Source organism: Talpa europaea (assembly GCF_964194135.1).
Source record: "Talpa europaea genome assembly, chromosome: 13".
Taxonomy (NCBI): Eukaryota; Metazoa; Chordata; class Mammalia; order Eulipotyphla; family Talpidae; genus Talpa; species Talpa europaea.
In genome coordinates, this window is record NC_140080.1 from 32,527,475 (window position 1) to 32,554,116 (window position 26,642).

At 46.3% G+C, this 26,642-nt stretch overlaps 1 protein-coding gene across 1 annotated transcript in view; it reads right to left on the reverse strand.

Moving 5' to 3' along the window:
• Nucleotides 1-3,619: 3,619 nt before the first annotated feature.
• SIL1 (SIL1 nucleotide exchange factor) overlaps nt 3,620-26,642 on the reverse strand; it is a gene marked incomplete at its 5' end in the record, with an annotated part of 153,464 nt that continues 130,441 nt past the window's right edge. Inside the window, 3 exons of the mRNA XM_084252564.1 lie at nt 3,620-4,098; nt 6,222-6,386; nt 6,793-6,889. Coding sequence (XP_084108690.1) covers nt 3,742-4,098; nt 6,222-6,386; nt 6,793-6,889 — 619 coding nt within the window. The 3' untranslated portion in view covers nt 3,620-3,741. The remainder of the gene's footprint in view (nt 4,099-6,221; nt 6,387-6,792; nt 6,890-26,642) is intronic.

The following is a 26,642-nucleotide window of genomic DNA, read 5'->3' on the forward strand; positions in this document are numbered from 1 at the left end:
CTTTCCTCATCCCTAACTCTCCAATGCTTCCGTCACAATGTACTCCCACATGTTACTCCCACAGCCAAGATGTGTCCTCCCCTAGTTGCTGCTGTTTCTTCTTCCCACTGACTCCTATTTCTCTTCAATCACCCCAGCCATCTTGCTGCCCCAAGACCTTTGCCTCTGTTATTCCCTGGTGTCTCCTCAGACCGCACGTGGCTCACTGCCTCACTTCGGTCTAGTCACACTCCAGCTCATCAGAGGGGCCCTCTCCAACAACCTTTATCTCCTATCATGGTTTGTTCTCCTTTATAGCTGTTAGCCTTTACTGTCCAGCATCACATTAAATACTTATTTGGGATGTCAGCCCTTCCCTGCCGCTGTTCTATTTACCACTTCATGACCTAGAACAGTGTCTGCCTCTTAGAACCAGATCAGATGTCTTTTGTGAATGAATCAGTGCGGGAGTGAGCAGCAGCTAGGGTTCTGCCTAGAACCCAACCGTAGGTTCCAGCTCCATCAGGATGAGGACATGCTCCTTAGCAAGGCTAACAAGGCACTGGAGAATATAATCTCCTGGACCCTTGTAGCCATACCTGGACCTCCACCACTTCCTTCAGCTATACTGAACTTGGAGTTTCCGCAAACGAACCCCCACCCCCGCCATCTTCCTGGGACTGAAACCCTCTCCCCATTTCACCTGGTTTATTTTTCAAGCATCCTTCAGGTATCTACTTGGCTAGCACTGGCTCCAGGAGGACTTCCCTGACTTCAGAGACCTCTCCTATCATACACCATCCATCTTGCTTACAGACTATGAGCTGTAAGTTACAGGGCCTTGCTTACTACTCAGAACTCCAGGGCCTAACACAGACTAACTGCTCAATAAAAGCAGTGAATGAATATGTCAATTAGTAAGACCAAGCCTGCCGAAGGATGGGAGGGGACCCAGGTCAGGGGATTTAGAGAAGGCCCAGCCAAGGAACAAGGGTCCAACAACCAGCCAGGGTGCTACAGGAGCCTACAAGGCCTACGGAGCCTGTCACAGTGCTCAGGCTAGGCCACCAGGCCACCGGCCCAACTAAGTGACAGGGGTGAGAGAAGAATGCAGCATGCAGGTCCTGACAGGAGTAAGTCACATCACCCCAAGTTCTATGGTTCTGGTCCGGCGTTACCATGTCTTGCCTAATGTTGAGCCCAGGTCACATTCCTTGGCCTCGGTTCCCAGGATGGCCCCCAAAGGGCAGCCGAGAAGACCTCCTTCTACACCTGCAGACAGTAATCAGTGATGAATCGAGAGGTGGAGCCAGAACCTGTAAACAGGCAGTGCAAGCCCAAGCCCTGGACCTCACTGTGGCTTTTCTTTTCCTCCAGTGCCCAGCATCAGAGCTCCGGGGCGGGGATCTCCCTGGCGGCCTAGGGGTTAAGTCTAAGCGCTATCACCGCTACGGCTTGAGTTTGATCTCTAGCCAGGGAGCTACCCACATGGCGCAGCAGACCTCTCCTGACTTGCCTGCTGCTCCCCTCAGCAGTGCATTTCAGTCTGCCTGTTCTGCTCCCCACTCTGTCTCTGGTGAATCTTTTCACCCCCGCACCTATGGCCTGAACCCCAGTTCTTATATGCAAAAATTAAAAAAAAAAGGGGGGGGGGCAGGACAAACCCAGACGAGGCCAGTGAGGAGAGAGACTGCATAGCAAACTTCATCCTCTGCAGTGCATTTGTTTGTGTGCATGCACGTAGAATGGGGAAAGGGGGGGAGGCAGTATTTTCACCTGGCCTGTGGCCTGGCTCCCCTCACAGTAGTCCCAGATGCTTTTTCCTCAGCCCCAGAGCCTATGGCTCAAAGTCCCCTTTCTATTTTACAGAGATACTATTCTGTATGGCACACCTGAGGGTAGAAGAGATACTTCTTCTTCCTGGGTTCCTCAGGCCTCTGGAAGTGGCACTCCTTCCACAAGGACCTCTTCCCATATCCTTGATCAGATCCTGTTAGTTACAGAGGCCTCAAGGGCTCTGGAGATCTCCAGTCAGACCCTACCCCAGGGGCCAGCTCTCATACAGTGTGTGCACCTGCCTCAGTGCCCAGGAAGAGGCCCAGACCAGACTGCATCTAACACCATGCCCTCCTCCCTCCCAGCATGAGCCAGGGCAACCCCATCCCCTCACACCTCCCCTTGCCTTGTCACATCCACATGCAGAGTGTGACGCCATGTTGAAAGTGACTGCTGACCTTGGCCTAAGCCAGAACCCCCCACACCTCCCTTCTGCACCCTGCCCTGCGCTGCTGTCTCCCCTGGTCTTTACCACTGCCTTTCAAGTTAAACACTCCCCTTCTGAGACCCACACTCCAGCTTTCCATACGTGGTCAGTCAGCAAATTCCAGTTCTGCCACCTACAAACTGTATGACCTCAGGCAGATCATTTAACCTCTCTGAACCAAAATTTCCTCATCTGTCCAATGTTCTGCAAGGCAGTTGAGATGTTTTTGAGGCAGTGAGGAGGTAGATGCCCAACACTTGGTGGCCTTCGCTTCTGAGCCCTGGGGTTCCCTCCCCTGATCCAACAGGCTCCTGACCTCCCAGGAGGACTCTGCTGGCTCTCTACCCAGCTTCATGTGCTGTAGCCTGAGGTGGGCAGGAAAGGGTCTAAGGCTGAGCAAAGGGAAGGAATCACCCACTTGCTCCATGTCTCTCTGGGTCTCAGTTACCCCTAATCTCAGGGACGCTGAGATTTCTCCATGCAAGGACAGGCTGCGGTGATTTCTACATGGGGGCTGGGAGGGGCTCCCGAGCAGCAGGAGGGAGCCTCTGGTGCATTGGAAAGGCTGAAAAACAAGCTCACCAGAATCCAAATCAGGAAAGCCCAGAGCCCGGGTTGCCGTGGCAACCTGCATCAGGTTCCCAGCCTGGCGCTCAGCCTCTCCAGGGTGGGGGCCAGGACTTGTCAGGCTCAGCTGCTCCCGCCTCCAAGGCCTCTCCCGTCTCAGCCTGTCTTGCAGACACAGGACCAGGGGCACAGAGCGGCATCTCTGGTCAGGTGGGCCAGGCAGGCCTGAGCGCCCATTAGCAGTTTTAGTGAGATAACGCTCTCCCTGAAGCCGACACTCAGGGCCTGCAGGGTACAGCAACATTTCCCCAGTGTCCTTCGACCCAGGTCCCAACCAGGGCCAGCAGTTGCCTGCATGTGGAGGTGCCCTCAGGCTCCTGCCAGTGCCAATGGCCTCAAAGTTATGACTTGAGCTCAGAGCAGGGTGGGTAGTGAGCCGATCCCAGACCTCCCCTCAGAGCCAGCTATGGTAGGGACAAGCACAGTTCCAGGAGCCACAGGTCCAGGCGCTGGTGTAGATCCCCTTTTGACTTTCCAAGGTCACGGTTACTATGTGAGAAGTGTGGAGCCTGAGGCAGGGTTTTCCTGGACCCAGACCCTTCCCCTCGCTCCTGTTACATGCCTGTCCTGACCTTCCAGCATGTTAGCAGGTGCTCTCAGGATCTTTCACCCAACAAGCTACCCAAGTACCTTGGGGGCTCCCAGACATAGTCTCCCAACCACAGGGCTGTGCCCAGTCTGCACAGACACACGGTAGATAGACAATGGCCTTTATGCCTCCATTTAATGCCAAGCCAGCACTACCTAGGTGATGCCCATGCCCCACTAGGGAAGTCCTCGTTCCTGCTTGGTGTCCCTAAGCCCACCCAAGCAGGCACCCCTCAGCCTCACTAGCAGCATCCCAGTCCAGGCCGGGTGGCGGGGGGAGAACCTCATCTCAGTTCCTTCATCAAGCTGTTGATGGAGTTCAGCAGTTCCCGGAAGTAGCCCTCATCCTCTCCATCTTGGAGCTCCAGGGCGGCCAGCGCCTGGTACTCAGCCTGCAGACTGGCCAGCATCCTGGTCAGCTGGGGTTCCTGCTGGTAGCGGTCACGACAGGTGACCAGAAGGGCGCCCAGCGTCTGCAGCACCTTTTCTCGAGCATCATGCTCAGGCAGGGCCAGGAGGTGGGCAGTGATCTCACACCAGCCCTGTTCCCGCAGGCCCGGCAGGAGGTGCACCTGGCGATACTGCTGCAGCTTCTCTGGGGATGTGTCCCGGGTCAACTCGGCCTCCTCCTCGGCAAACATCTGCCGTCCACACAGCCAGGCACCAGCGGTGGGAAGGGAGAGAGAACACACAGAGGCGTCAGCTCCCAAGGAACAGGGCTGACCAATGAGCCCACATCTGCTCCCCTCATCCCCTTGGGCTCACGACCATTCATGGGAGAAGGCCAGCTGGACTCATTCTGGTGCCTGTCACGTAAATCGGTACAGCAGCCATTTAACCAACTCCAGTTACCTGACGCACCTCTGGTCTCAGCTTCACCCTGACTGCCCAGAAGAGGTTAGGGCCCTGATCATAAGCCTCTGCAGCCTATGTACCCTGGGTGAGTCTCTAATAAATTCTGCTGGAAAAGGCCGAGAGGGCAGGTACCTCAGACCTGGCACAGCAGCAAGCAGGGCTGACACCACTCAATACTGTCAGGAGCCAGCGGGCAGATCAAGCCTGTGGTGGCACGAGAGGCTGTGGGCGCCCAACCACAGGCATCATTCCCAGCTCTGCAGAGGCGAGAATCAGACACAGGTCCCACACTCCATACTCTCCCTGAGAATCCTGAGGCTTGGCTGCTACCTCCTTACACGAACAATGCCCTCAAGGCTTGTGGTGCCCCAGCTGCAAGCATACATACCTTCCCACAGGAACCTCTGGACCTGACACTAATTTGGCAGTTCTTCACTCTTTCTGTTGAACCACAAGAACAGAGAATTCCTGAAGCACAGGGGATGGCTGATGTCTATCCTAAAGCTCTTGAGCTCAAACTCCTCCACTGCCCTCCCTTGCTGAAGGAGGAAAGCTGTCTCTGTACTGTTAGCAGAGAGATGCCAGTGGCTCCCCGATCTTCATAGTACCCCAAAGCCTCAAAAGTGGCTCCTAGAGCCAGCTGCCCAGGGCAGTCTTGGTGAGTGTGCCTCCTGGTAACTCTGGCAATGAGCCGTTGTCACAGTGCCTGCCAGGGCTGGGGCGGCAGAGACACTGGACACCAGAAGAAGATCAGTTTCCCCTGGGAAATGCCAAGCCAGGCTTGCTGCCCCTTTCCCATGATGTCAACTGTGCCCAGGCCTTATTAATTGGATGTGAGCACCACATACCTGCCTGCTGATCTGAGAAACTAGGTTTCTGCAGCTTGGAGAAGAGTGGGGGAGGATAGACAGAGGAAAGAGACAGAGAGTGGGGGTGAACAGAGAGCGGTGGGGAGAAAAAGAAAAAGAGGGGACAGGTAGAGAGATAAAGAGAATGAGACAGCTGGTACCTGTACACAAAAGCACACAGCTGACTGCAAAGTGGCAAAAGACAACTCTGACCCCCAACCCAAAGCCTGGGCGGGGTGGGGAAGAGGGTCTGGGTCTCTCAGCCTCTAACATCCCCCACACCCCTCCCCACCTCACCCGCAGGCAAGCACGCAGCGTTGCCCAGCTCTGCTCCACCAATCTGCAGTCAGCTGTTCAGGGAGCGTGTGGCCGAGGCAGGCAGCTGAGAGGCCCTGCCAATGCTCTGCAGCAGCTGAATTAAGAATCCAGGCCTGGCTGGCTTCACTCCCCTTAATTAAGACACTTTTCAGGCTCAGAAAGACTGAAGTGGGCCCAGCACCAAGCCTCCTCCCAGGCAGCAGGCAACTAGAGTCCCTGGGGCCCCTGAGGGCAGTCACTCTGAGCCCTGCCCAAAGACAAAGCTCCCCAAGGAGACACCCCAGGTTTCTGGAATCTTATGATTCAGTGTCATTCTGCTTCCGGTCTCCTGGCTCCCAAGATGCCTCCAGGGTGCAGCTGCTCCATCCTACCTAGTCCTCAACACACCTTAAGCTTCTGACCTGTTACTCACAAAGGGCTGTCCTGGTTATTTCCACCCTCCCACCATGCCGACCCCTCTGCGGGCACATTGCCCAGACGGCTCCCAGCGCGCCTTCCCTGCCAGTCCTCAGGTTACAGCCTAGCTGTCACTCCTCACAGGGTATCTTCTCTGATAGCTCAGAAATCCTGGGTTCAGGGCCCAAGGAAGCGCTCCCACAGCATCACTGCCTAGCACAGGGCTGGCTCATGTGCCGAGTGCTCACAGACATGAGATGGAGGGAAGAGAGCAGGCAGGGGTGCGGGCCTGTGCCAGAGCTGGAGGCCAGCACAAAGCACAGTGAGGGGGAGGCCTGTGCACTCACCTTCTCTGTGACCAGGTCATAAAGCAGGGTGACCACACGCACGGCCAGCACCTCTGTGCCCTTCTCGTGTACCAGACTCCTTAGGACCTGCAGCCCCCCCAGCTTCAGAAATTGCTGCTGGGCATAGGGAAAGTGTCGTAGCAGGGAGCACAGTGCAAACAGGACCTGGCGAGTCACAGATTCACATAGGTGATGATGAGGGGCTACACAGCTGGCCCTGCACCACGACCAAGGAAAGACAGACAGCGATGCCCCACCTACCCCTCTGCTCCCCTTTCAGGCACTATACCTGAAGCCCAGGTCTGGAGAGTCAGAGATGTCAGGCACCTTTAACATTAACTAGTAGATAAATGGAGGCCCAGGGTAGGATGCACTGTAGGAGCTAAACCCAGACTTCCAGAACTCTTGGCTTGCTACCATGCTGCTTTAGTTGAGTGGGACCTCTCCCCCTGTGCCACCCAGCAAGGATGACTCATGTCCCCAAAGTGACATACGCAGGCTGGAAAGGGTCGCTCTCCTTTCAGACTACACAGGGGTGCTGGGGCTGGGCAGGAAGAGCCAGCAAACAAACCTTCTTCTTTGCCGTGAGAGGTTGCTCCGTAGCCAGGATGACCAGCAGCTTCTGCAGTGCTCCCCCCTCGATGGCCTCCACCTGGACCTTAGGGTTGCTGTGGGGAGAAACAAAAGAAAGCATGGCTTTGTACCTGCCACCAACTCAGAGGCGTTCCCTTGTGCCCAGGGGTTCTGGGTGGCTAGGGAGCTGACACCACCCCAGTCATTCTGGGAGAAACAAGGCGCACAAGGGGAGGCCCCACTCCAGACAAGCCAGAACAGAGCTGGGGAGCAGGTACCAGCCCGCGTGGAAACACCTTGGACAAGGGTCGATAGTGTAGAGGACAAAGCTAAGGACTCCCAGGTCAGTCTCCCACTCCCCAAAGGCCAACAAGTTGGGGTGATCAGGAAAGGAAATCATCTCCACCATTCGAAGATCCTACTTGAAGTCCTCTCCTGGAGAAAGCCTTTCCTACACCCCCAAGCCCGTGCTGAGTGCTCCTCCTTTCCCGACCCCACACCCGTCACACACTAGAGTACGCCGCTCCTCGGGGGGCCGTTCTTCCCCTCGCCTGGGGAGGCACACAGACAGCCCGCTGCGCCAGGCAGGAGGAAGGCAGGGGGAACAAGATCCAGGGAGCCTCTGAATCCCTGAGAAGATCCTAAACTAGCCCCAACGCAGCTGCCACCCCATCAACTCTCCACTCTATTTGAACAGCTACCGTGGTTTTCCTCTGTCCCTGTGTTCTCTGCACTCAGCACAAAACCCACCACGCCCTCGGGTCCCGGCCGACAGGGAATGAAAGAACGAACAACGAACATGTCTACCTCCGTGCCCACGCTATCCAGCCGACGGGCGACAGTCACACCCCAGAGCTGTCCCGGGACCTCTCTCCCCGCTCTGGGCAGGAAAGAGCAACGAGATTCACTCGCTGAATGTACAGGCCCCCTGGCTCCATCTTTTCCCAGATGGAGGGCCTCAGGCAGGGAACATGGCTTTCTAAGATCAACCTAGTAATCAATTAAAGAGCGAGTGCCAAACACAGGGATCTGTAATTAGGCCCGTCAGGAAGGTCAAGGTTCCCTCACCAGCTCACTCACACCGCCTCAGAGAAGAAAGACAGCAGGAACAGAAAAAGCTGAAAGCAAGCAGCAAGGGGAGGGACGAGGCCAGAAGTCAGCGGCCTCACGGATCAGCAGAGTCCACGACGATGACCAAATCTCTGCCTGACTTCAGCTGCCTCATCTTATCCGGGTCTCCTGCTCCCTGGACCACAAAGGCCTGTTTCCTTCTAACCTCAATGCTGGAAGGGGACCTGCATGGGAAGCAAAGGCACATCAGAGGGAGGAAGTTCTTGGTGGGGAGGAACCCAGAGATAGGGGGAAGCAGGTGGCAAGCGAGCACGCTGCTGCTGGTGGGAGCGGCCGAGCACACACATACAAGCTGGCTGCCTGCAATGGTGATGGTCCAGCCCTCTGCTCCTACTGTGCATGCTTCAAGGTTCAAGCAGGCTTACACACGCTGAGTCGGGGTTTCCTGCTGTAAAATGGGATCTGCATCAACCTGCATCTTCTCAGCCAGAAGGGAAGTGCAAGCAACGTGGCAGTCCCTCTGCAACCCCAGCGCCTGCTGAGCAGGCTGGAGACTAGCTGGAGCCCACTTAGGTCTCTGGGGAAGGGAGGCCGACAGCTTCTCTTCAGACAGGGGGGTGGGTGCCTATGCAGGGGGCCTGGGAGCTCAGTCTCTCCCCTGCCCCCTGCTCCCTCCCAACTTGAGAAAGGCAGCTGCTTCATCAAAGCGTGAGCTAATTAGGGCTGTCTCTGCCATCATGTGCCTGAGGAACGCTCACCCGCGACAGGCAGGGTCTAAGAAAAGACGACCATGCTGAAAAATTCACACAAACATCAAATGCTGCCTCCCAAAGAAGGGGGGCTGCGAGACCCGACACCTCAGCAAACTCAGGGAGCACCAAGGAGCCCCATCCGCAGGGTCCTGCAGAGAGATGGAGACAAGGCCTCACAAAGACAGTGCTTGAGACTGTCCTTGTCTACTGATCTGCTGAGCCAATCACCCACCAACCCTAGAAGGCAAGGCCAGGCTCAGCATACAGGGGCCACCCACAGTGATGGGCCTGAGCTGGCCAAGAACCCAACTGCCCGGCACCTCCCAGGGTTACAGCCCTGTCACCAACACCAGTATTGGTGGGGAAATAGGGTGGCAGTATGCCAAAGACTCAAACCCCTAAGGAACCAGAGCACAAATAAGCAAACTATTAGGGTCACAGGGAAGGGCACACACTGTGTAGGCAAATCCTGGGATCCCCAGAGAAAGAACCAGCTTATTGGGAGTGAAGATGACAAAAGTCACTAAGCTTCCCTGGTACCTCTTGCACAAGGGAGCCCCAATGTGAGTTAGAGAAAGTCAGACAACACTCTTCTAAGAAGGATCTAGAGGCAAGCCACTGCCAGGCAGCTACTAAAAAAACAAATAAACAAACAAACAAAAACACACAACCCTGTGTGCAAGAGAGACCTTGGAGAAGCTCAGTGGGCTCTCTGCACGCAACACCTAACATGGCAGGATCCATAAACAGGAAAGAGTCTATACTACCTGATTCGACTTTCCAGTTTAAGGGTGAACCAATGACTGTGTAACCTTTGGCCAGATCAGGTGGCGCAGAACCTGCGATCTGTGGGGGGTTCAAAGAAAGGACAGGAAAGCCAGGAGAGGCTGGGAATACAGGTGAGGAAGATGGCCTGGGGACAGGGGAAAGGGCAGGTGCTTGGAGGCCAGCATGAGCGTGTGCAGACAGGGAAGAAGACCAGTGGAAGGCTGCCTGGGAGAGTCATGGAAAATGAGGCTGAGAGGAACAGCTGACACTGACACCAGGGCAGGAAGACAGCAGGTCACAGCCAAGGAGTGACAATGCAGGACCTACCCAGCACTAGGCAAATGTGGCGTTAGAAACAAGTCCCTGCAGGGCTCAGAAACACCAGAGAGGGCCAGGAACAAGGCCTGTGTCAGCATAATAACCCTGGCAATAGGCAGTAAGCAAAAGGCATAGCCCAGGGCCAGTTGGTTCTGGCTATGTGGTGTGTGCCTGTATCTGCCTGTATCCTCTCCTGCCCTGACATCCTTTTCCTTCCCTGGAAGCAATGCCGCCTCTCCTACCCCATGTAGTCCTGGTGGGGCAGGGCCCAACCCCCCAGGTCACAGGAGATGGCTATGGCCCAACGCTGGCACATAGCCCCCACCCCTCCCCAGAGCGTCAGTGGATCAACTGACGCCGAGCAGTCAGAGCCCTTCCGTCATCTGCACTGGTGTCAGGACATAGTAAAGTTCTTTTTCCCACAAGGTAGGCTGCTATAGCCAGGAACACCTACAGCCACAGCAGCAGCAGAAACTCACCCCATCCCTAAGGAGAGGCATTTAGAGGACACAAAAGAGCTCAAACAGGCAAACTAAGAGAGAGAAAGCGAAAGTCTGAGCCATCTGTAACTTACAGAAATCACTTCCACAAGGCAGTGAAAGCCACTCCTTCGTCTGCAGCAGATACCTGAAGGATCTGGTGAGTAGGGCAGGACTGTGGGCCAAGTATGGGCCTGTGGCAGAGGGCAGCCTCAGCAGCTTGGGACTCATTCTCTGACTAGTGTTTTTTCCTGACCAGTTTAAACGAGGACACTCATACTAACTCTGGGCCCCAGACCAGGCTTTGGGGGCCATGTGAACACTTCCGGGGTTCCACACAATACCCTCTAAAGTGATCCTTTCAGGGATGCCCAGTCAGGGCCGAGAAAACACAGCCACACAGCAGAGGAAGAGCAGGAGACAAGGTACACATTTGCAAATAGCAATCAGTCCATCCAGACGGGTATTTTTTGAGCCATCTGCCCCAGAGAAGTAGAAACCAGCATGCTCTTAGAACATTTCTCCCCCTTAAGTAGCTTAGCCTTGAGCTCAAAGTGCTCACTGTTGTGTGTTTTAAGGGAGGAAATGCCTGAAATAGCTCAGAGTGAGGGGTAGGGGATCCAGAGGTACAAGGGCCACAGCCTGGGGAATACTTGGTGAGAATCCTGGGAATAATGATTGATGACCTCACTTTAGTTTCCTCACTTGGGAAGCACAGCTAAAACTAGCTCCTGTTATAAACACATAACTAAAGAGTGCCAAAATGCTAGCCAGTGCATTGGGATGGAGAGACTAAAATGACCGCCACTCAAGAGGTCAGATGGCATCCCAAGAACACAGCTTGACTGATCCCAGAGGTCTCACCTCCTCCTGCCTGCAGATTAAGCCCAAGCCTGGGGGTAGGGATGGAGGTGGGGTGGAGTCAGTCTTGGCTGGAATGTGGGTGTCCTGACAGTGTGGGATTTGAACTGGTTAAAAGGGCAGTGACCTGGCATGTCACTCAGTGACTTCAATGGCACTGGTGTACTCAAAGTCAACAGAAGGATATTAAGGATGCAGGCTAGTCTCTGACGAGATAAATGAAAATAAACCTTGTTCAGGGCTAAGCCGGCTGGACTGAATAAATACCATTAGCACTTGGATTACTGGGATGTTCACAATCAGCAGGCAAGTCAGCTGTCTGTGTGCTGAGGGACAGCAGCAGCTGCTACTCTGTAAATCTTATGGCACTGGGAGCGTGGGGGCAGGATTTTGCAAAAATGGAAGTGACTGCATTTGCAGAAACCAAAGACTTTTGAGTCAGGGTGACAGCAATATGGGCCATCTGCCAAGGGTCAGAGGTCATATCTTAGTTAACCAAAGCCAAGAAAGTGGGGGATTGGGGAGTAGTGGGGAGGTGGTGGAGCTGATCTCAGGATGCCCAGTCAGGTCCCACCAGGCACCTATGAGAATGCTGCCTTCAACCATCTAGGAGCTGTCCATCTCCAGTCTAAGCATGCAGGGCTGGTTATAAACTTTTTAAGCACCAGTGCAAAGTTGAACTGAGGGGGTCTTTGTTCAAATTCTATTAGGAATTTCAAGACAGCACAGGCAGAACATTAAACCAAGCACAGACCCTTTAAAGAGGGGTGCTATGCAATTGTACAGGTAGCAGCTCACAAAGCTGCTGGGCCCAGGGTGTGTGCAAGAATCAGAAAACAGAAACTGAGGTCAGAGGTGAATCAGAACAAGGACTAATAAAGACTCTGAATCACTGAAAAGGAGAAAAACTGGGCAAGGCAGAGTTCTGGCATGGGAAATAAGGATTAGGTTGACCGGTTAGATAAGGGTTGAGGAAACAACACTAAGGTGAAGCCCCTGAAGCAGAGCCTGTGTCATCTAGAGTCCCTGACATTAGGCTTGTCCACAGGACACAGAATAGAGGTATGAGTTCTTTCATGAATCCTCACAATATTTTAATTAGTATAATTATTGTTTCTTTTCATTGTTTTAAAAAGGAGGCAAAACTGCCTTTGTTTTGAAAAGCTCCCTGAGAAGATGTTGTGCAGGTGGGGCACATCCCAAGGGCTCACGTATTTAGACGTACTCTTTTACTCTCTTATGATCCTTCCTGACGAAGTTGTGAAAACTCACTAACTTGCCTAAAGAAAGAAATTCCTTCTCTGGGTGTCTCACCTGATCTGTGACCTTGATCATCTGTGAAATAACAGTTTGCAAGGTATGTAATCCTGAAATAGGACAATTAGTCACCTAAATAAAAACAGAATAACTTCACCAAAAAAAAAAAAATCCACAATTTCACATACAACTCTTCCACAGCAAAGTGAAGCCCCCAGGAGGAAAGTATCTGGCCTGTAAAATGAGCCTCATATCTCTAAGTGTGGAGGAACCACACTAGACCCATCCAGAAGTTCCCTGGACATGGGGAAAGATAGGAGTATCAGCTAACACTTTCATATACAGTTCCTGACCAGAAGCCAGTCATAAAAGCAAATGGGGAAAATAGACACCCATAACTCACCACAGCAGTAATGCTCACGGAGTATCTAGCCCTCACAATGGCATCTTTAGGCTCTCTTTTCAGACACTCAGAGAGACACACACACAGACACACACACACACACACACACCCCACCACCCCCCAAACTCTGGAGAGATAAGGGGACCTAAGCAGGAAGAAACTTACTGAGGGATAGCTGGTAGTTCTACATCACAACCACCTGCGGCATATTTTTTTTTTTTTATGAACTCATTTCAGACTGGCATTTAAAAATATATGAAAAGTAACAAATAAAAATAATGCGCAGAAAAGTTGCAAAATAAAGGACTCCCTTTGAGATTTGCCATTAACATTTAACCATATTTGCTCTTTTTTTGTTTTGTTTTTATTTATTTTTTTTTATGTTTTAAAATTGACTTTTATTTATTTTTTCTTGTTTTTTTTTTTATAAATTTTATTGTTATATTCCCCATACAATTGCAGCCCCCCATTCTGACCCCAATCCCTCCCCTCCCGCCCCCGCCCCCCTAAAAGTGTCTCTGGTTCATAGTTTTCTGTTGATTTTGATTTTCACTTTCTTATAGTTATTCATTTTCCTGGTCCCTTATTTAAGTTTTCTAGATTCCTGCTATGAGTGAGACCATCCGGTATTTTTCTTTTTCTTTTTGGCTTATTTCGCTGAGCATGATCCCTTCCAGCGCCATCCATGTTGCAGCAAATTGCATGTGTTTATCTTTTTTGAATGCTGAGTAATATTCCATGGTATATATGTACTACATCTTCTTGATCCAGTCATCTATTTTTGGGCATTTGGGTTGTTTCCAAAGCTTAGCTATTGTAAACAGTGCTGCTATAAACATAGGGGTGCAGGTGTTCTTTGGAATTGATGTTTCTGTGTCCTTTGGGTAAATACCTAGGAGTGGAATTGCTGGATCATATGGAAGCTCTATGTTTAGTAGGTCCAGAAATCTCCACACAGCTTTCCACAGTGGTTGGACCAGTTTGCACTCCCACCAACAGTGCAGAAGAGTTCCTTTTTCTCCACACCCTCGCCAACATTTGTTGTTGCTAGTTTTTTTAATATGTGCCATTCTCACTGCTGTAAGATGGTATCTCATGTTAGTTTTGATTTGCATTTCCCTGATGACAAGTGATGTTGAACATTTTTTCATATGCCTGTTGGCCATTTGCATTTCCTCTTCAGAGAAGTTTCTTTTAAGCTCTTCTGCCCATTTTTTGACTGGATTCTTTTCTTTGTTGTTGTTGAGTCTCATCAGCTCTTTGCAGATTTTTGTGATCAGTCCTTTATCATTAGTGTTGGGTGCAAAAATGTTCTCCCAGTTGGTGGGGTTTCTCTTTGTTTTTGTTATTGTCTCTTTTGCTGTGCAAAAGCTCTTTAATTTGATGTAGTCCCAGCTGTTTATCTTTGCCTTCACTATCACTGCTTTGGGTGATGTGTCTGTAAAGAGGTCTTTGATGTGCAAATCACGTAGTGTTTCGCCTATATTTCCTTCTATATATTTTATGGTTTCAGGTCTTATGTCTAGTTCTTTAATCCATTTTGAGTTGATTTTTGTGTATGGTGTGAGGTGGTGGTCAAGCTTCATTCTTTTGCATGTAGCGACCCAGTTTTCCCAGCACCATTTATTGAACAAATTTTCTTTGCTCCAATGCATATTCTTTGCTCCTTTGTCAAAGATTAGTTGACCATAAATCTGTGGGTTTATTTCTGGATTTTCTATTCGATTCCATTGGTCTGTATGTCTGTTCTTGTTCCAATACCATGCAGTTTTGATGATTATGGCTTTGTAGTATAGTTTGAAGTCTGGGAGTCTGATGCCTCCATTCCCTTCTTTTTTTTTCAGGAGAGCTTTGGCTATTCGGGGTTTTTTGTGATTCCATATGAATTTCATCAATAATTGTTCTATTTCTTTGAAGAATGACATTGAAATTTTGATTGGAATAGCATTGAATCTGTATATTGCTTTTGGAAGGATGGCCATTTTAATAATGTTTATTCTTCCAATCCATGAGCAGGGGATGTCTCTCCATTTCTTTGTGTCTTCTTCTATTTCTTTTAACAGTGTTTTATAGTTTTCTTTGTATAGGTCCTTTACCTCTTTTGTTAGATTTATTCCCAAATATTTGATTTTTTTTGTTTCAATAACAAAAGGGATGGTCTTTTTGATTTCTTCTTCTTCAGATTTATTGTTTGTGTATAGGAAGGCTACTGACTTTTGCGTGTTGATTTTGTATCCTGCCACTTTACTGAACTGATTGATGAGTTGAATTAGCTTTTCTGTGGAGTTTTTGGGGTTCTCTATGTATAATATCATATCGTCTACAAATAATGATAGTTTGACTTCTTCTTTTCCTATTTGGATTCCTTGGATGTCTTTCTCTTGTCTTATTGCCCTGGCTAGGACTTCCAGTATTATATTGAAAAGCAATGGTGAGAGTGGACATCCTTGTCTTGTTCCAGATCTTAATGGAATTGCTTTCAGCTTTTCACCATTGAGAATGATACTGGCTGTTGGCTTGTCATAGATGGCCTTTATGATGTTGAGGTATGTTCCTTGTATCCCAAGAATTTCAAGGGCTTTTATCATGAATGGGTGTTGCACTTTGTCGAAAGCTTTCTCAGCATCTATTGATATTATCATATGGTTTTTATATTTCTTTTTGTTGATGTGTTGGATAACGTTGATTGATTTTCGGATGTTAAACCATCCTTGTGCCCCTGGAATGAATCCAACTTGGTCGTGGTGAATTATCTTATGGATACATTGTTGGATTCTGATAGCTAAAATTTTATTGAGGATTTTTGCATCAGTGTTCATTAGGGAGATTGGCCTGTAGTTTTCCTTTTTTGTGTTGTCCTTGTTCGGTTTTGGTATTAGTGTAATGTTGGCTTCATAAAACGTGTTTGGTATTGTCCCTTCCTTCTCAATTTTTTGGAAGAGTTTGTGAAGGATAGGCACTAATTCGTCTCTGAATGTTTGGTAGAATTCATTTGTAAATCCATCAGGTCCTGGGCTTTTGTTTTTGGGGAGGTTTTTGATTACCATTTCAATTTCGCTAATTGTAATTGGTCTGTTTAGGTGTTCTATTTCTTCTTTATCTAGCTTTGGGTGATTGTAGAGTTGTAGGAATTTGTCCATCTCCTCTAGATTGTTAAACTTGTTTCCATATAACTGTTCATAGTAGTTACTGATTATTCTTTTGATTTCTGCTGTGTCCGTTGTGATTTCTCCTCTTTCATTGATGATCCTGTTTATTTGTGCTTTCTCCCTTTTTTCCTTTGTGAGCCTGGCTAGGGGTTTGTCTATTTTATTGATTTTTTCAAAGAACCAGCTCTTGGTTTCATTGATCTTTTGGATTGTTTTTTTAGTTTCAATTTCATTTATTTCTGCTTTGGTTTTTATTATTTCTTTTCTTCTACTGGTTTTGGGGTTTTTTTGTTGTTCTTTTTCTAGATCTTTGAGCTTCAAGATTAGGTTGTTTCTTTGCGTTCTTTCTTGTTTCTTGATGTGAGCTTCTATTGCTATATATTTTCCTCTTATTACTGCTTTTGCTGCATCCCATACATTTAGGATATTGGTGTCCTCCTTGTCGTTCAATTCAAAAAATTTTTTAATTTCTTCTTTGATCTCCTCATTAGTCCAATGGTCTTCCAGTAGTGTGGTTTTTAATCTCCATGAGGTAGGAAAGTTCCTTGCCTTCTTTTTATGATTTATTTCTAGTTTGATGCCTTCATGGTCAGAAAAGATGGTTGATATGATTTCAATCTTGGTGTATCTGTTGATGTTTGTCTTGTGCCCCAGTATGTGATCGATCCTGGAGAATGATCCGTGTGCGCTTGAGAAAAATGTGTACTCCGTTTTTTTGGGGTTTAGTGTTCTATAGATGTCTGTTAAGCCCAATTGCTCTAGGTCTTTATTTAGAGCTTTGGTTTCTTTACTTATTTTTTGTCTTGTTGATCTATCCATTGTTGATAGTGGTGTGTTCAAGTCTCCCACTACGTATGTGTTTTCTCTGATGTCTGTTTTCAGAGAGGACAACAGTTTTCTGATATATTTTGGTGCTCCTTCGTTTGGTGAGTATATGTTAATGAGTGTTATTTCTTCTTGAAGTATTGTCCCCTTGATCATAATGTAGTGACCATTGGGGTCTCTTTTTATCTTTTTGAGTTTGAAATCTGTTTTATCTGATATAAGTATAGCTGTTCCTGCTTTCTTTTTTGGTCCATTTGCTTGTAGGATTGTTTTCCATCCTTTAACTTTGAGCCTATTTTTATCTTTTGTAGCTAAATGTGTTTCCTGGAGACAGCAAAAGGTTGGGTTTTGTTTCTTAATCCAGGCTGCAACTCTGTGTCTTTTTATTGAAGAGTTTAGTCCATTTACATTTAGAGTTAATATTGATATGTTAACATCTGTATTTGCCATTGTGTTTGTCTTTCCTTTGATTTATTTATTCTTTTAATAACTTTTTTTTTTTTTTGGCCTTCTTTCATTGTTATTCGTCGCTCTGAGGTTCTGGCTTTAGGACTCCTTGTAGTATTTTTTGGAGTGGGGGTTTAGTTGCAATGAAATTCCGGAGTTTCTGTTTGTCTGGGAAGGTCCATATTCTTTCTTCAAAGAGGAAGGAGAGCTTTGCGGGATAGAGTATTCTTGGTTGGCATCTGTTTTCTTGGAGTCTGTTGACTATGTCCCTCCACTCTCTCCTTGCCCGTAGTGTTTCTTCGGAGAAGTCTGATGTCAGCCTGATTGGCTTTCCTTTGAATGTTATCTGTTTCTTCCCTCTTGCCAGCTTCATTATTTTTTCCTTGTCCTGGATTCTTGGGAGCTTTACTATTATGTGTCTTGCTGTATTTTTTCTTTCGTCGTGGAAGTTTGGTGTTCTTCTTGCTTCTTGTATATCAATTTTCAGCTCCTTCACATTTGGGAAGTTCTCTTCAATTATCTCTTTGAATATTTTCTCTGTTCCTACATCTCTCTCCTCTCCTTCTGGTATTCCTATAACTCTTATATTTCCTTTCCTCATGGAGTCAGATAGTTCCCGAAGTCTTTCTTCGTTCTTTTTCCTTCGTACTTCTCTTTCCTTTTCTGTTTTGGTTCTTTTTATTTCTGTGTCTTCAAGATTACTTATTCGTTCTTCCATTTCATCTATTCTGCTTTCATTGCTTTTCCCAGAATTCTTTAGTTCTTCCATTAATTCTTTGATCTCCTGCATTTCTTTTACTTCCCTCTTTAGGGACTCAATTTCTTTCTTCTGACCATTGTTTTCCCTCTCTAGGGACTCAATTGCATTCTTCTGATCGTTGATTATTTTTCCCTTATCATTGTTTTCCTTTATGACTTCTGTCAGTTTTTTAATCATGGCAATTTTAAATTCTCTTTCTGGAAGGCTCAGAAATTCTTCCAAGTTATTGTTGCAATCTGGGGGCTGGCTTTCTTTTTGTGGTGTGCTTTTTCTCTGGAGAGTTGCTAGGTTGCGTGTGGTTCTTCTCCTCCCTACTGTCTGTTTTCTAATTTGCCGTATGCGTTGGGACACTGTGTTGTTGGGACTGGCCGGCATCTTGGGTGGGCTTCTCTGTTCCCCTCTGGTTCTTCCAGGAGTCATCTGTCAGTTTCGAGCAGCCTTTACTGGAGAAAGGTCCCTGTTCTAAAATGCCGATGTGGGGACACACTCCCCTGTGCGCCTGGTCTGCCCCGGCGGTGGGTTCCTGCTCCCCTCTGGGCTTGGACTGCAGGCCAGAGGGGGTCTGGCGTGGGCGAACTTCCCCCGCTCACCTCTGGCTCCTGAGGAAGCCTTCTGCAGGTAGTCTTTACTGAAGAAATGTCCCTCTTCTAAAATGGTGATGTGGGACACACTCCCTGCGCTTCTGGTCTCAGGCACACTCTTCTGCGCGCCTGGTCTGCCCCGGCCGTGGGTGCTCGCTCTCCCTGTGGGCTCAGACTACTTGTTCGGAAGGGGCCCGGTGTGGGCTAACTCCCCAGCTGGCCACTAGCTCCTTCAGTAGCCTGTGCTGGGGTCAAGTCGCTAGGTGGCGCCAGAGATCTCTCCTAGAGCCCTTGGGGAGCTGATTTTCCACCCCGTGGGACAGGGAGCAGAGCGGGGATGGTAGGGTACACCTCAACGGCTTTGGGGTGCTGTGTCTGCCTTGTGCCCCACCGTCGTGGGGAACCCACGCCCCTAATTTCGTGCCCCGGGTCTCAGTTCCAAAGCCCTCAGTTCCAGGACGCGGGCTGTAGCCCAGATCAGTGGCGCGGGAATGGCGCCTTTTGAATCCCGCTCCCCTGCCTGGGCGCCTTGTTCCTGCTCACTCAGGGAGGGCCTCCGCCGTCTCCCCGCAAGCCTAGGTCGCAGGCGCGGGGACCTGGGCAGCTGCAATCCGAGCGCCGCTTTCGCGCAAGCTTACCGGGCGGCCGGGGCTGTGTGCTGGTGCTGGTCTCCTCCTGGGGGGCGGGGCTCTCTTTAATGGCGCCTGGAGCTCACCTCCGCGGCGGATCCTGCAGGGTTCACCTCAGCTCCCGTTCACGGGGTGTGGTGGCTGAAATAGTTCCTTTCCACTCACAGTCTCACTTGCTGCGTCCGTTTTTCTTGTTGGGCGTTTTGGTTTGTTGTTTCCCTCCTCTCTGCCGGTCGGAGAGTGCCACCTCTGTGGGCGGGGGAGGGGAGAAGGGTTCTGCGCTTCCCTCCCTTCTCGTCCTCTTTTATGGCAACTTTCTTCTTTGGGCAGTTTGCTGGAGTCGTCCGTTTATCTTCCGTGTCCCAGTTCTCACTGGGACCTGCCGCTTTTCCTCCCTATTAACTTTTTTTAATGGGAGATCTTACTCGCAGCGTCTCCTCGCCGCCATGTTGCTCCGCCCCCCCCCATATTTGCTCTTTTTTTCCTACATATATTTCATTTTCTGAAACATCTGAAAGTAAGATGCTAATGTGGTACTCCTATACCACAAAGTATGTGTTTTGTGAGCACATAACCACAGTACAATATCAAAATTAGAAAATTAACGATACATAATCCATACGTAATGATCCATAGATAAAACATGATCCAACTGTCTCAAAAATATCCTTCTTATAAAAATAATTTTGGTCCAATATAGGACTTACACAATGCATCCAGTAGTATCTCTCTTTTGTCTCATCACATCTGACCCTTCCATAGCCTGTCCTTGTATTTCATGCCTTTGAGAGTTTTGAAGAGCACAGGACAGCTATACAATGTCTCGCAGTCTGAATTTGCTGAGTTTTCCATGATTAGACTGAGGTTATACATGCTGACAGGAATGCCACACAATGCAGTCTTCCCCAGTGCATTGTATCAAGTTATGATGTGAGGCCCTGAACATGGTCATTTTGATTATTGCTTCACCATAAAGATACTACCTCTCCCTTCAAAGTTAATATTTTGTGGGCTGACACAGAAATATGAAAACAGCCTGTCCCTTAATTTCACCCACTAGTTTTGGCATTGACTGATAATTCTTATAAAACTAGCTATTACTATGATGTTTGGCAGATCATGATATAAGATCATCACTGTGTTCAGCAGACCAGGGCATTGCTCTATCTTAGGGACACATAGCAACCCCCAGGTAAGCCTCCCTGACTCCAGGTCCAGCCACCAGTTTTTTGGGAGCAGACAGAGGCCTGAGTTGCCACCTTGCAGGCCCTAGCTACTCACCATGGGGCCTGGGCCTCACCAGGAAGTGCATCCCACTCAGCACTCAGCCACATAGAGTCTCCAACTATATCAGGAATCTTCAGGAATCCTCTGCCCTCCTAGCCACCAGAAACATGCCCTGAGCCACCATTCCTGGGCAAGGTGAGGTCCCAGCAACTCAGCCTCTTGATCCAGCATTGCCTAGCCCTCCCAGCCATGAAAACAAGGCCCAGAAGAGCTTTGACCGAGGCTCTAGCACTACCCCAGATCCTAAAGATCCAAGTAAATGCCAAGAACAGTGGGGGAGATGGATTCATACACAATAAAAGCCCCAACTACATCGAAGCAAACCCAAAACAAACAATGGGGAGAAGGAAAAATACAAATGGCCAAGCCAGCCACCAAGGGAACAATATACCACAAAGAGAAAATCAAATTCCAAAACCCAACAACTCTGACATTAAATAATTTTTATTCCTGAATTTTGAAGAATTCAAAATTGCCGTAATTAAGAAAGTCAAAGAACTTAAACAACACAAACAAAACTCAGAAAAAAACAAATCTGAGGTATATGAGAAGACACAGAAAAAGAAAAGAATGTTATGGGAAACATAATCAACAAACAGGAGATCAAAATTGAAACTTAAAAAAATAAAGGAACTATAAAATGTAAAAAAGATCAATAGAAGAGATAAAAAAAATTCTGGAAAAAGCCATGGAAAGAGAATAGACCTAGTGGAAGAACAACTCCATAATCTTGAAGATAAAGATATGAAAAGAATCAAGAATGAGAGCCTCCCCTGGTGGCACAGCGGTTGAGTGCTGGGCTGCGAAGCTGCCCGCAGCCTCTACAGCGCCGGTTGGATCCCCAGCTGCCGGCAAGGGTCCCACATGGCACACAGACCTCTCCTGCTGCCCACTGCTCCCCTCAGCAGTGTATTTCGTCAGTCTGCCTGTTCTGCTCCCCGCTCTGGCTCTGGTGAATTCTCTCACCCTCCCGTGACTCTGACTGTATCCAGTACTTATATAAATAAATAAATAAATCTTAAAAAAAAAAGGAATCAAGAATGAAAAGGAAAGAAAGATAGAAAGGAAAAAGAATGAAAAATCACTTTAAAAATTGTTTGTCACCATGAGGAAAGGAAATATAAGAGTAATAGGAATCTCAGAAGGAGAAGAGAGAGACGAGGGAAATGAAAAGTTATTCAAGGAAGTAACTGAAGAAAACTTCCCAAACTTGAAGAAGGAAATGAAAATATACATACAGGAAGCTAGAAGGATGCAAAACTATCATAATGAAAGGAAAACTAGAGCAATACACAGATTAGTAAAGCTTCCAAGACAAAGGGAAAATAATGAAAATGGTGAGGGGGAAGAAACAAATAACTATAAAGGAAAAACAATTAGACTAATATCAGACACCTCTGAAGAAACATTACAGTTAAGAAGAGAATGGAGAGACATATTCAAAAAACTCCAAGACAAAAAATAAAAGCAAAGAACACTTTATCCTGTAAAACTCTCCTTCCTTTATAAAGAAAAAAATAAGGACCTTCTCAGACAAACAATATGTTCAGAAATTCACGACTAATCCCCCACACCAAGAAACATTACAAGAAGCCATACAATCTGAAGCCAACACAAAGATCTGAAAAAGGAATTGAACAGAATCACAAAACAATGAACAAAATGACAGTAACAGACTTCCAGGTTCATCTTAAACATTAGTGGACTAAACTCACAAATAAAAAGACACAGAATAGTACATTGAATTAGAAAACAGCTGTTTTTCTGCTGTGTTTTCTGCTGCCTCCAAGAAATACACCTAAATTCTAAAGATAAACACAGATTCAAAGTAAAGGGTTGGAAAACAATTCTATGAGCAAATGTTAACCAAAAGAAGGCAGGGGCAGCCATACTTATATCAGATAAAATAGACTTCAAGCTGAAAATGGTAACATGAAACACATTGGGTTGCTGGAAAAATGATGATGTAATTTTGCTTAAAAAACAGAAAAAATATGTCATGACTTTCCCAACCACCCAATAGATGGACACGATGTAATGATCAAGGGGTAATACACCAGGAAGACATAACACTCATCAATATATACACACCAAATGACAGAGCAGCAAAATACTTTAGACAATTACTATCATCTCTGAAAACAGACACTGGAAAAATACATGTGGTAGGACACTTCAACACCCCATTCTCACCAGTGGACAGATTAATGAGACAGGAAATAAACAAGGACACAATAGACCTAAACAAAGATCCAAACCACATGGGCCCAATAGATATCTACAGGACACTGCACCTCCACCCCCCCCCCAAAAAAAAACCCAAATACACATTTTTCTCCAGTGCACAAGGATCATTCTCCGTGATCAACCACACACTGGGTCATAAGATAAACATCAACAAGTATATGAGGGTCAAAATCATACCAAGTATCTTTTCAGACAACACAGGTATCAAACTAGAAATCAACCATAAAAAAAAGGAGATCCCCCAAAATGTGGAGACTGAACAACATGCTTTTGAAAGACCACTGGGTTAATGAGGAAAACAAAGAAGAAAAAACACCTTGAGACAAATGATAATGAGGACACAAGGAAAGCAATATTGAGAGGAAAGTATATAATAATCAAGAAACAAGAAAGCACCTAAAGAAACAATGTAATTTCCCATCTCAAGGAACAAGAAAAAGAAGAAAAAAAAAAACAAAAACCCAAAAGCCAGCAGAAAAGAAGGAAATAATAAAAGTTAAAGCAGAAGTAAATGAAATAGAAATAAAAAAGACAGACCAAAAGACTAATGTAACCAAGGGCCTCCCCGGTGGCGCAGCGGTTGAGCGCTGGGTTGCGAAGCTGCCTGCAGCCTCTGCAGCCGGTTCGATCCCCGGCTGCTCCCCGGCCACCGGAGGAGGGTCCCACATGGCGAGCAGACCTCTCCTGCCGCCCGCTGCTCCCCTCAGCAGTGTACTTCGGTCCTTCTGCCTGCTCTGCTCCCCGCTCTGGTGAATTCTCTCACCCTCCCGCGCTTCTGACTGTACCCAGTGCATGTATAAACCAAACAAACAAACAAACAAATAATAAATAAATAAATAAATAAGACATGCCTCTAGGGAAAAAAAAAAAAAAAAGACTAATGTAACCAAAAGCTGGTTCTCTGAAAAACTAAACAACATGCACAAACTTCTAGCTAGGATCACAAAGAAAAAGAGGGAGAAAACGGGATCATAAATGAAAAAGAGAAATTACAACAGACATAACAGAAATTCAGAGGATAATTAGAGATTATTACTATGAACATTGATATGCAAACAAGTTCAACAATCTAGATGAGATTGACAAATTCTTAGAATTATACACTCACCCAAGGCTGAATAAAAAAAAAAACAGAAAACTTGAACAAACCAATTACAAGCAACAAAATTGAAACAGTAATCAAAACCCTCTAAAAAAACCAAAAGCCCACAACCAGATGGTTTCACAAGTGAGTTCTACCAAACATTCAAAGACAAACTAATGCCTATCCTGCAAACGCTTTCAAAAAAAGGAGAAAGAATACATTTTATGAGGCCAACATCTAATACTAAAATCAAATGAAGACAACACACAAAAAAGAAAACTACAGACAAATCTCCCTAATGAACACAGATGCTAAAATCATCAATAAAACCTTAGCTAATTGTATCCAACAAGGCATCAAAAGGATAATACAACTATGAAGTCAGATTTATCCCAGGGACACAAGGATGGTTCAACATCCAAAAATTAATATAATTCACCACATCAACAAAAAGAAAAAGAAAAACCATATGATCATATCAGTAGATGCTAAAAAAGCAGGTGACAAAGTTTAACATCCATTTATGATGAAAGCCCTCGAAAAAGCTGGACTAAAAGGAACATAACATAATAAGCCACATATGACAAACCCACAGCTAACATCATTCTCAATGGTAAAAAAGCTGAAAGCCTTCCCACTAAGATGTGAAAAAAGACAAAGATGTCCACTCTCACCAGTGCTTTTCAATATAATACTGGAAGCCCAGCAAGAGCAATTAGGTAAAAGAAAGTCATAAAAGCAATCCAAGTTGGGAAAGAGGAAGTAAAATTATCAGTATTTGCAGTTGATATAATAGAAAACCCTAAAAAAATCCATGAAAAACTAAAACAATAAATCAGTTTAGTAAAGTAGCAGGTTACAAAATCAACACACAAAAATCAGTAGCCTTCTTATATACAATCAGTCTGAAGACGAAGAAATTAGGAAAACCATCCTGTTTACAACTGTACCAAAAAAAAAAAAAAATACATACCTGGGAATAAACCTAACAAAGGAGGGGAAAGACTTATACAGGGAAGACTACAAAACAATGTTAGAAGAAATAGAAGACACAAAAGTCCCGAATAGCCAAAGCTCCCCTCACTAAAATGTGAAAGAACACAATCCCAGGTATCACAATCCCAGACTTCAAACTATATTACAAGCTATATCACAAAATAATAAAAACAGCATGCCACTGGAACAAAAACAGACACAGAGACTGACAGAATCAAATTGAAAGTCCAGAAATAAAACCATAGAGATAAAGTCAACTAACCTATGACAAAGGAGCAAGGAACATACACTTAACAGTATCTTCAATAAATGGTGCTGGGAAAACTGGACTGCCACATGCAAAAGAATGAAACTAAACTACTATCTCACACAAAATGTGTATAGTAAATTACTATATGCAAAAAATCAACTCAAAATAGATAAAAGACCTGGATATAAGATCCGAAACCATAAAAAATATAGAAGAAAATACAGGCAAAACACTCCATGACATAAACCTCAGAAACATCTTTGAGGACTCATTCCAGAAGCAAGGAAAATAAAGATGAACAGCTGGGATTTTATCAAAATAAAAAGCTCCGTAGAGCAAATAGACAGTAACCAACATGAAGAAACTTCCTACTCAATGGGAGAAAATACAAAAATACATGCATATGATCCAACTGATACGGGACAGATATCAAAGATCCACAAACAGCTTACATAACTCAACAAAAAGCAAACAATCCAATCAACAAATAGGCAGGAGAGCTAAAAAAGACACTTCCCCAAAGAAGAAATGTAAATGGCCAATAAGTATATGAAAAAAGGTTCAGTATCACTTATAATCAAATAAATACAAATCAAAACCACAATGAAAAAGGAACCCTCTTACACAGAATGTTAACAGGTCCAGCCACCTTAGAAAGCTAAGGGGAGGTTCCTCAAAATACTGAAAATGGATCTCCCAAATGATCCAGATGCAGGGGTTAAAATCTCAGTGCTAATAAGCTATCACCAGCCACTCTGGCATGAGTTCAATACTTGGCCAGGGAGCTAACCCACATGCCACAGCAGATTTCTCCTGTCTCGCCTGCTGCTCCCCTCAGCAGTGTATTTCACTAGATTCACCTGTTCTGCTCCCCACTCTGTCTCTGGTGAATCCTCTCACCCCCTGCACCTCTAGCCTACACCCCAGTTCTTCTATGCATAAATAAATCAAAATAAATGCTCACAGATGAATGGATCAATAAGATGTAGTATATTCACACAATGGAATACTACTCAGTAATCAAAAAAAGATAAACTCATGCCATTTGTGGCAACATGGATGAAGCTGGAAGTGATTACACTAAATGAAACAAGTCAGAAGGAAAAAGATAAGTACTGGATGGTTTCACTTAAATGTGGATTACAGAAAATCTGAATAAAGGATTAGGAAAAAGACAAAACTTGCAAGCTGACTATAGAGCTGAGGAATACAGCAGAGGAGGCAGAGGGGTCAAAACAGGGGAGGGAAGAACACAAGGGACTGTGGTGATGGATCGTGGCTGCTACAATGATGGGAGAACTATAATGACTACACTTGAGGGAAGAAATCAAATACTGTGCAAAAATGAACAACAATGTAAGACAATAAATTTATTTTAAAAACTCCATCATTATAAATAAATCTTAAAAAAAAAAAAACTCCATCATTGCCTCTATATTTCTATGTATTCAGGCACTCTGCCTGAAATAAAAAGCATTTCTTCCTTATTCACTCATTCACTCTCCCATTCATTCATTTATATCAAGATATATTCTTAATTTATGGGTTATAATCCATTTATCATTATTTATTTTGATACTTAAATTATTCATGATTTAGTCACTGTTCTTTTCATCTGGCTTCTGTGTCTCGTTTGACATGTTTCCATCACTCTTTGAACATTTCCTTACTTTCTGGCACAGTA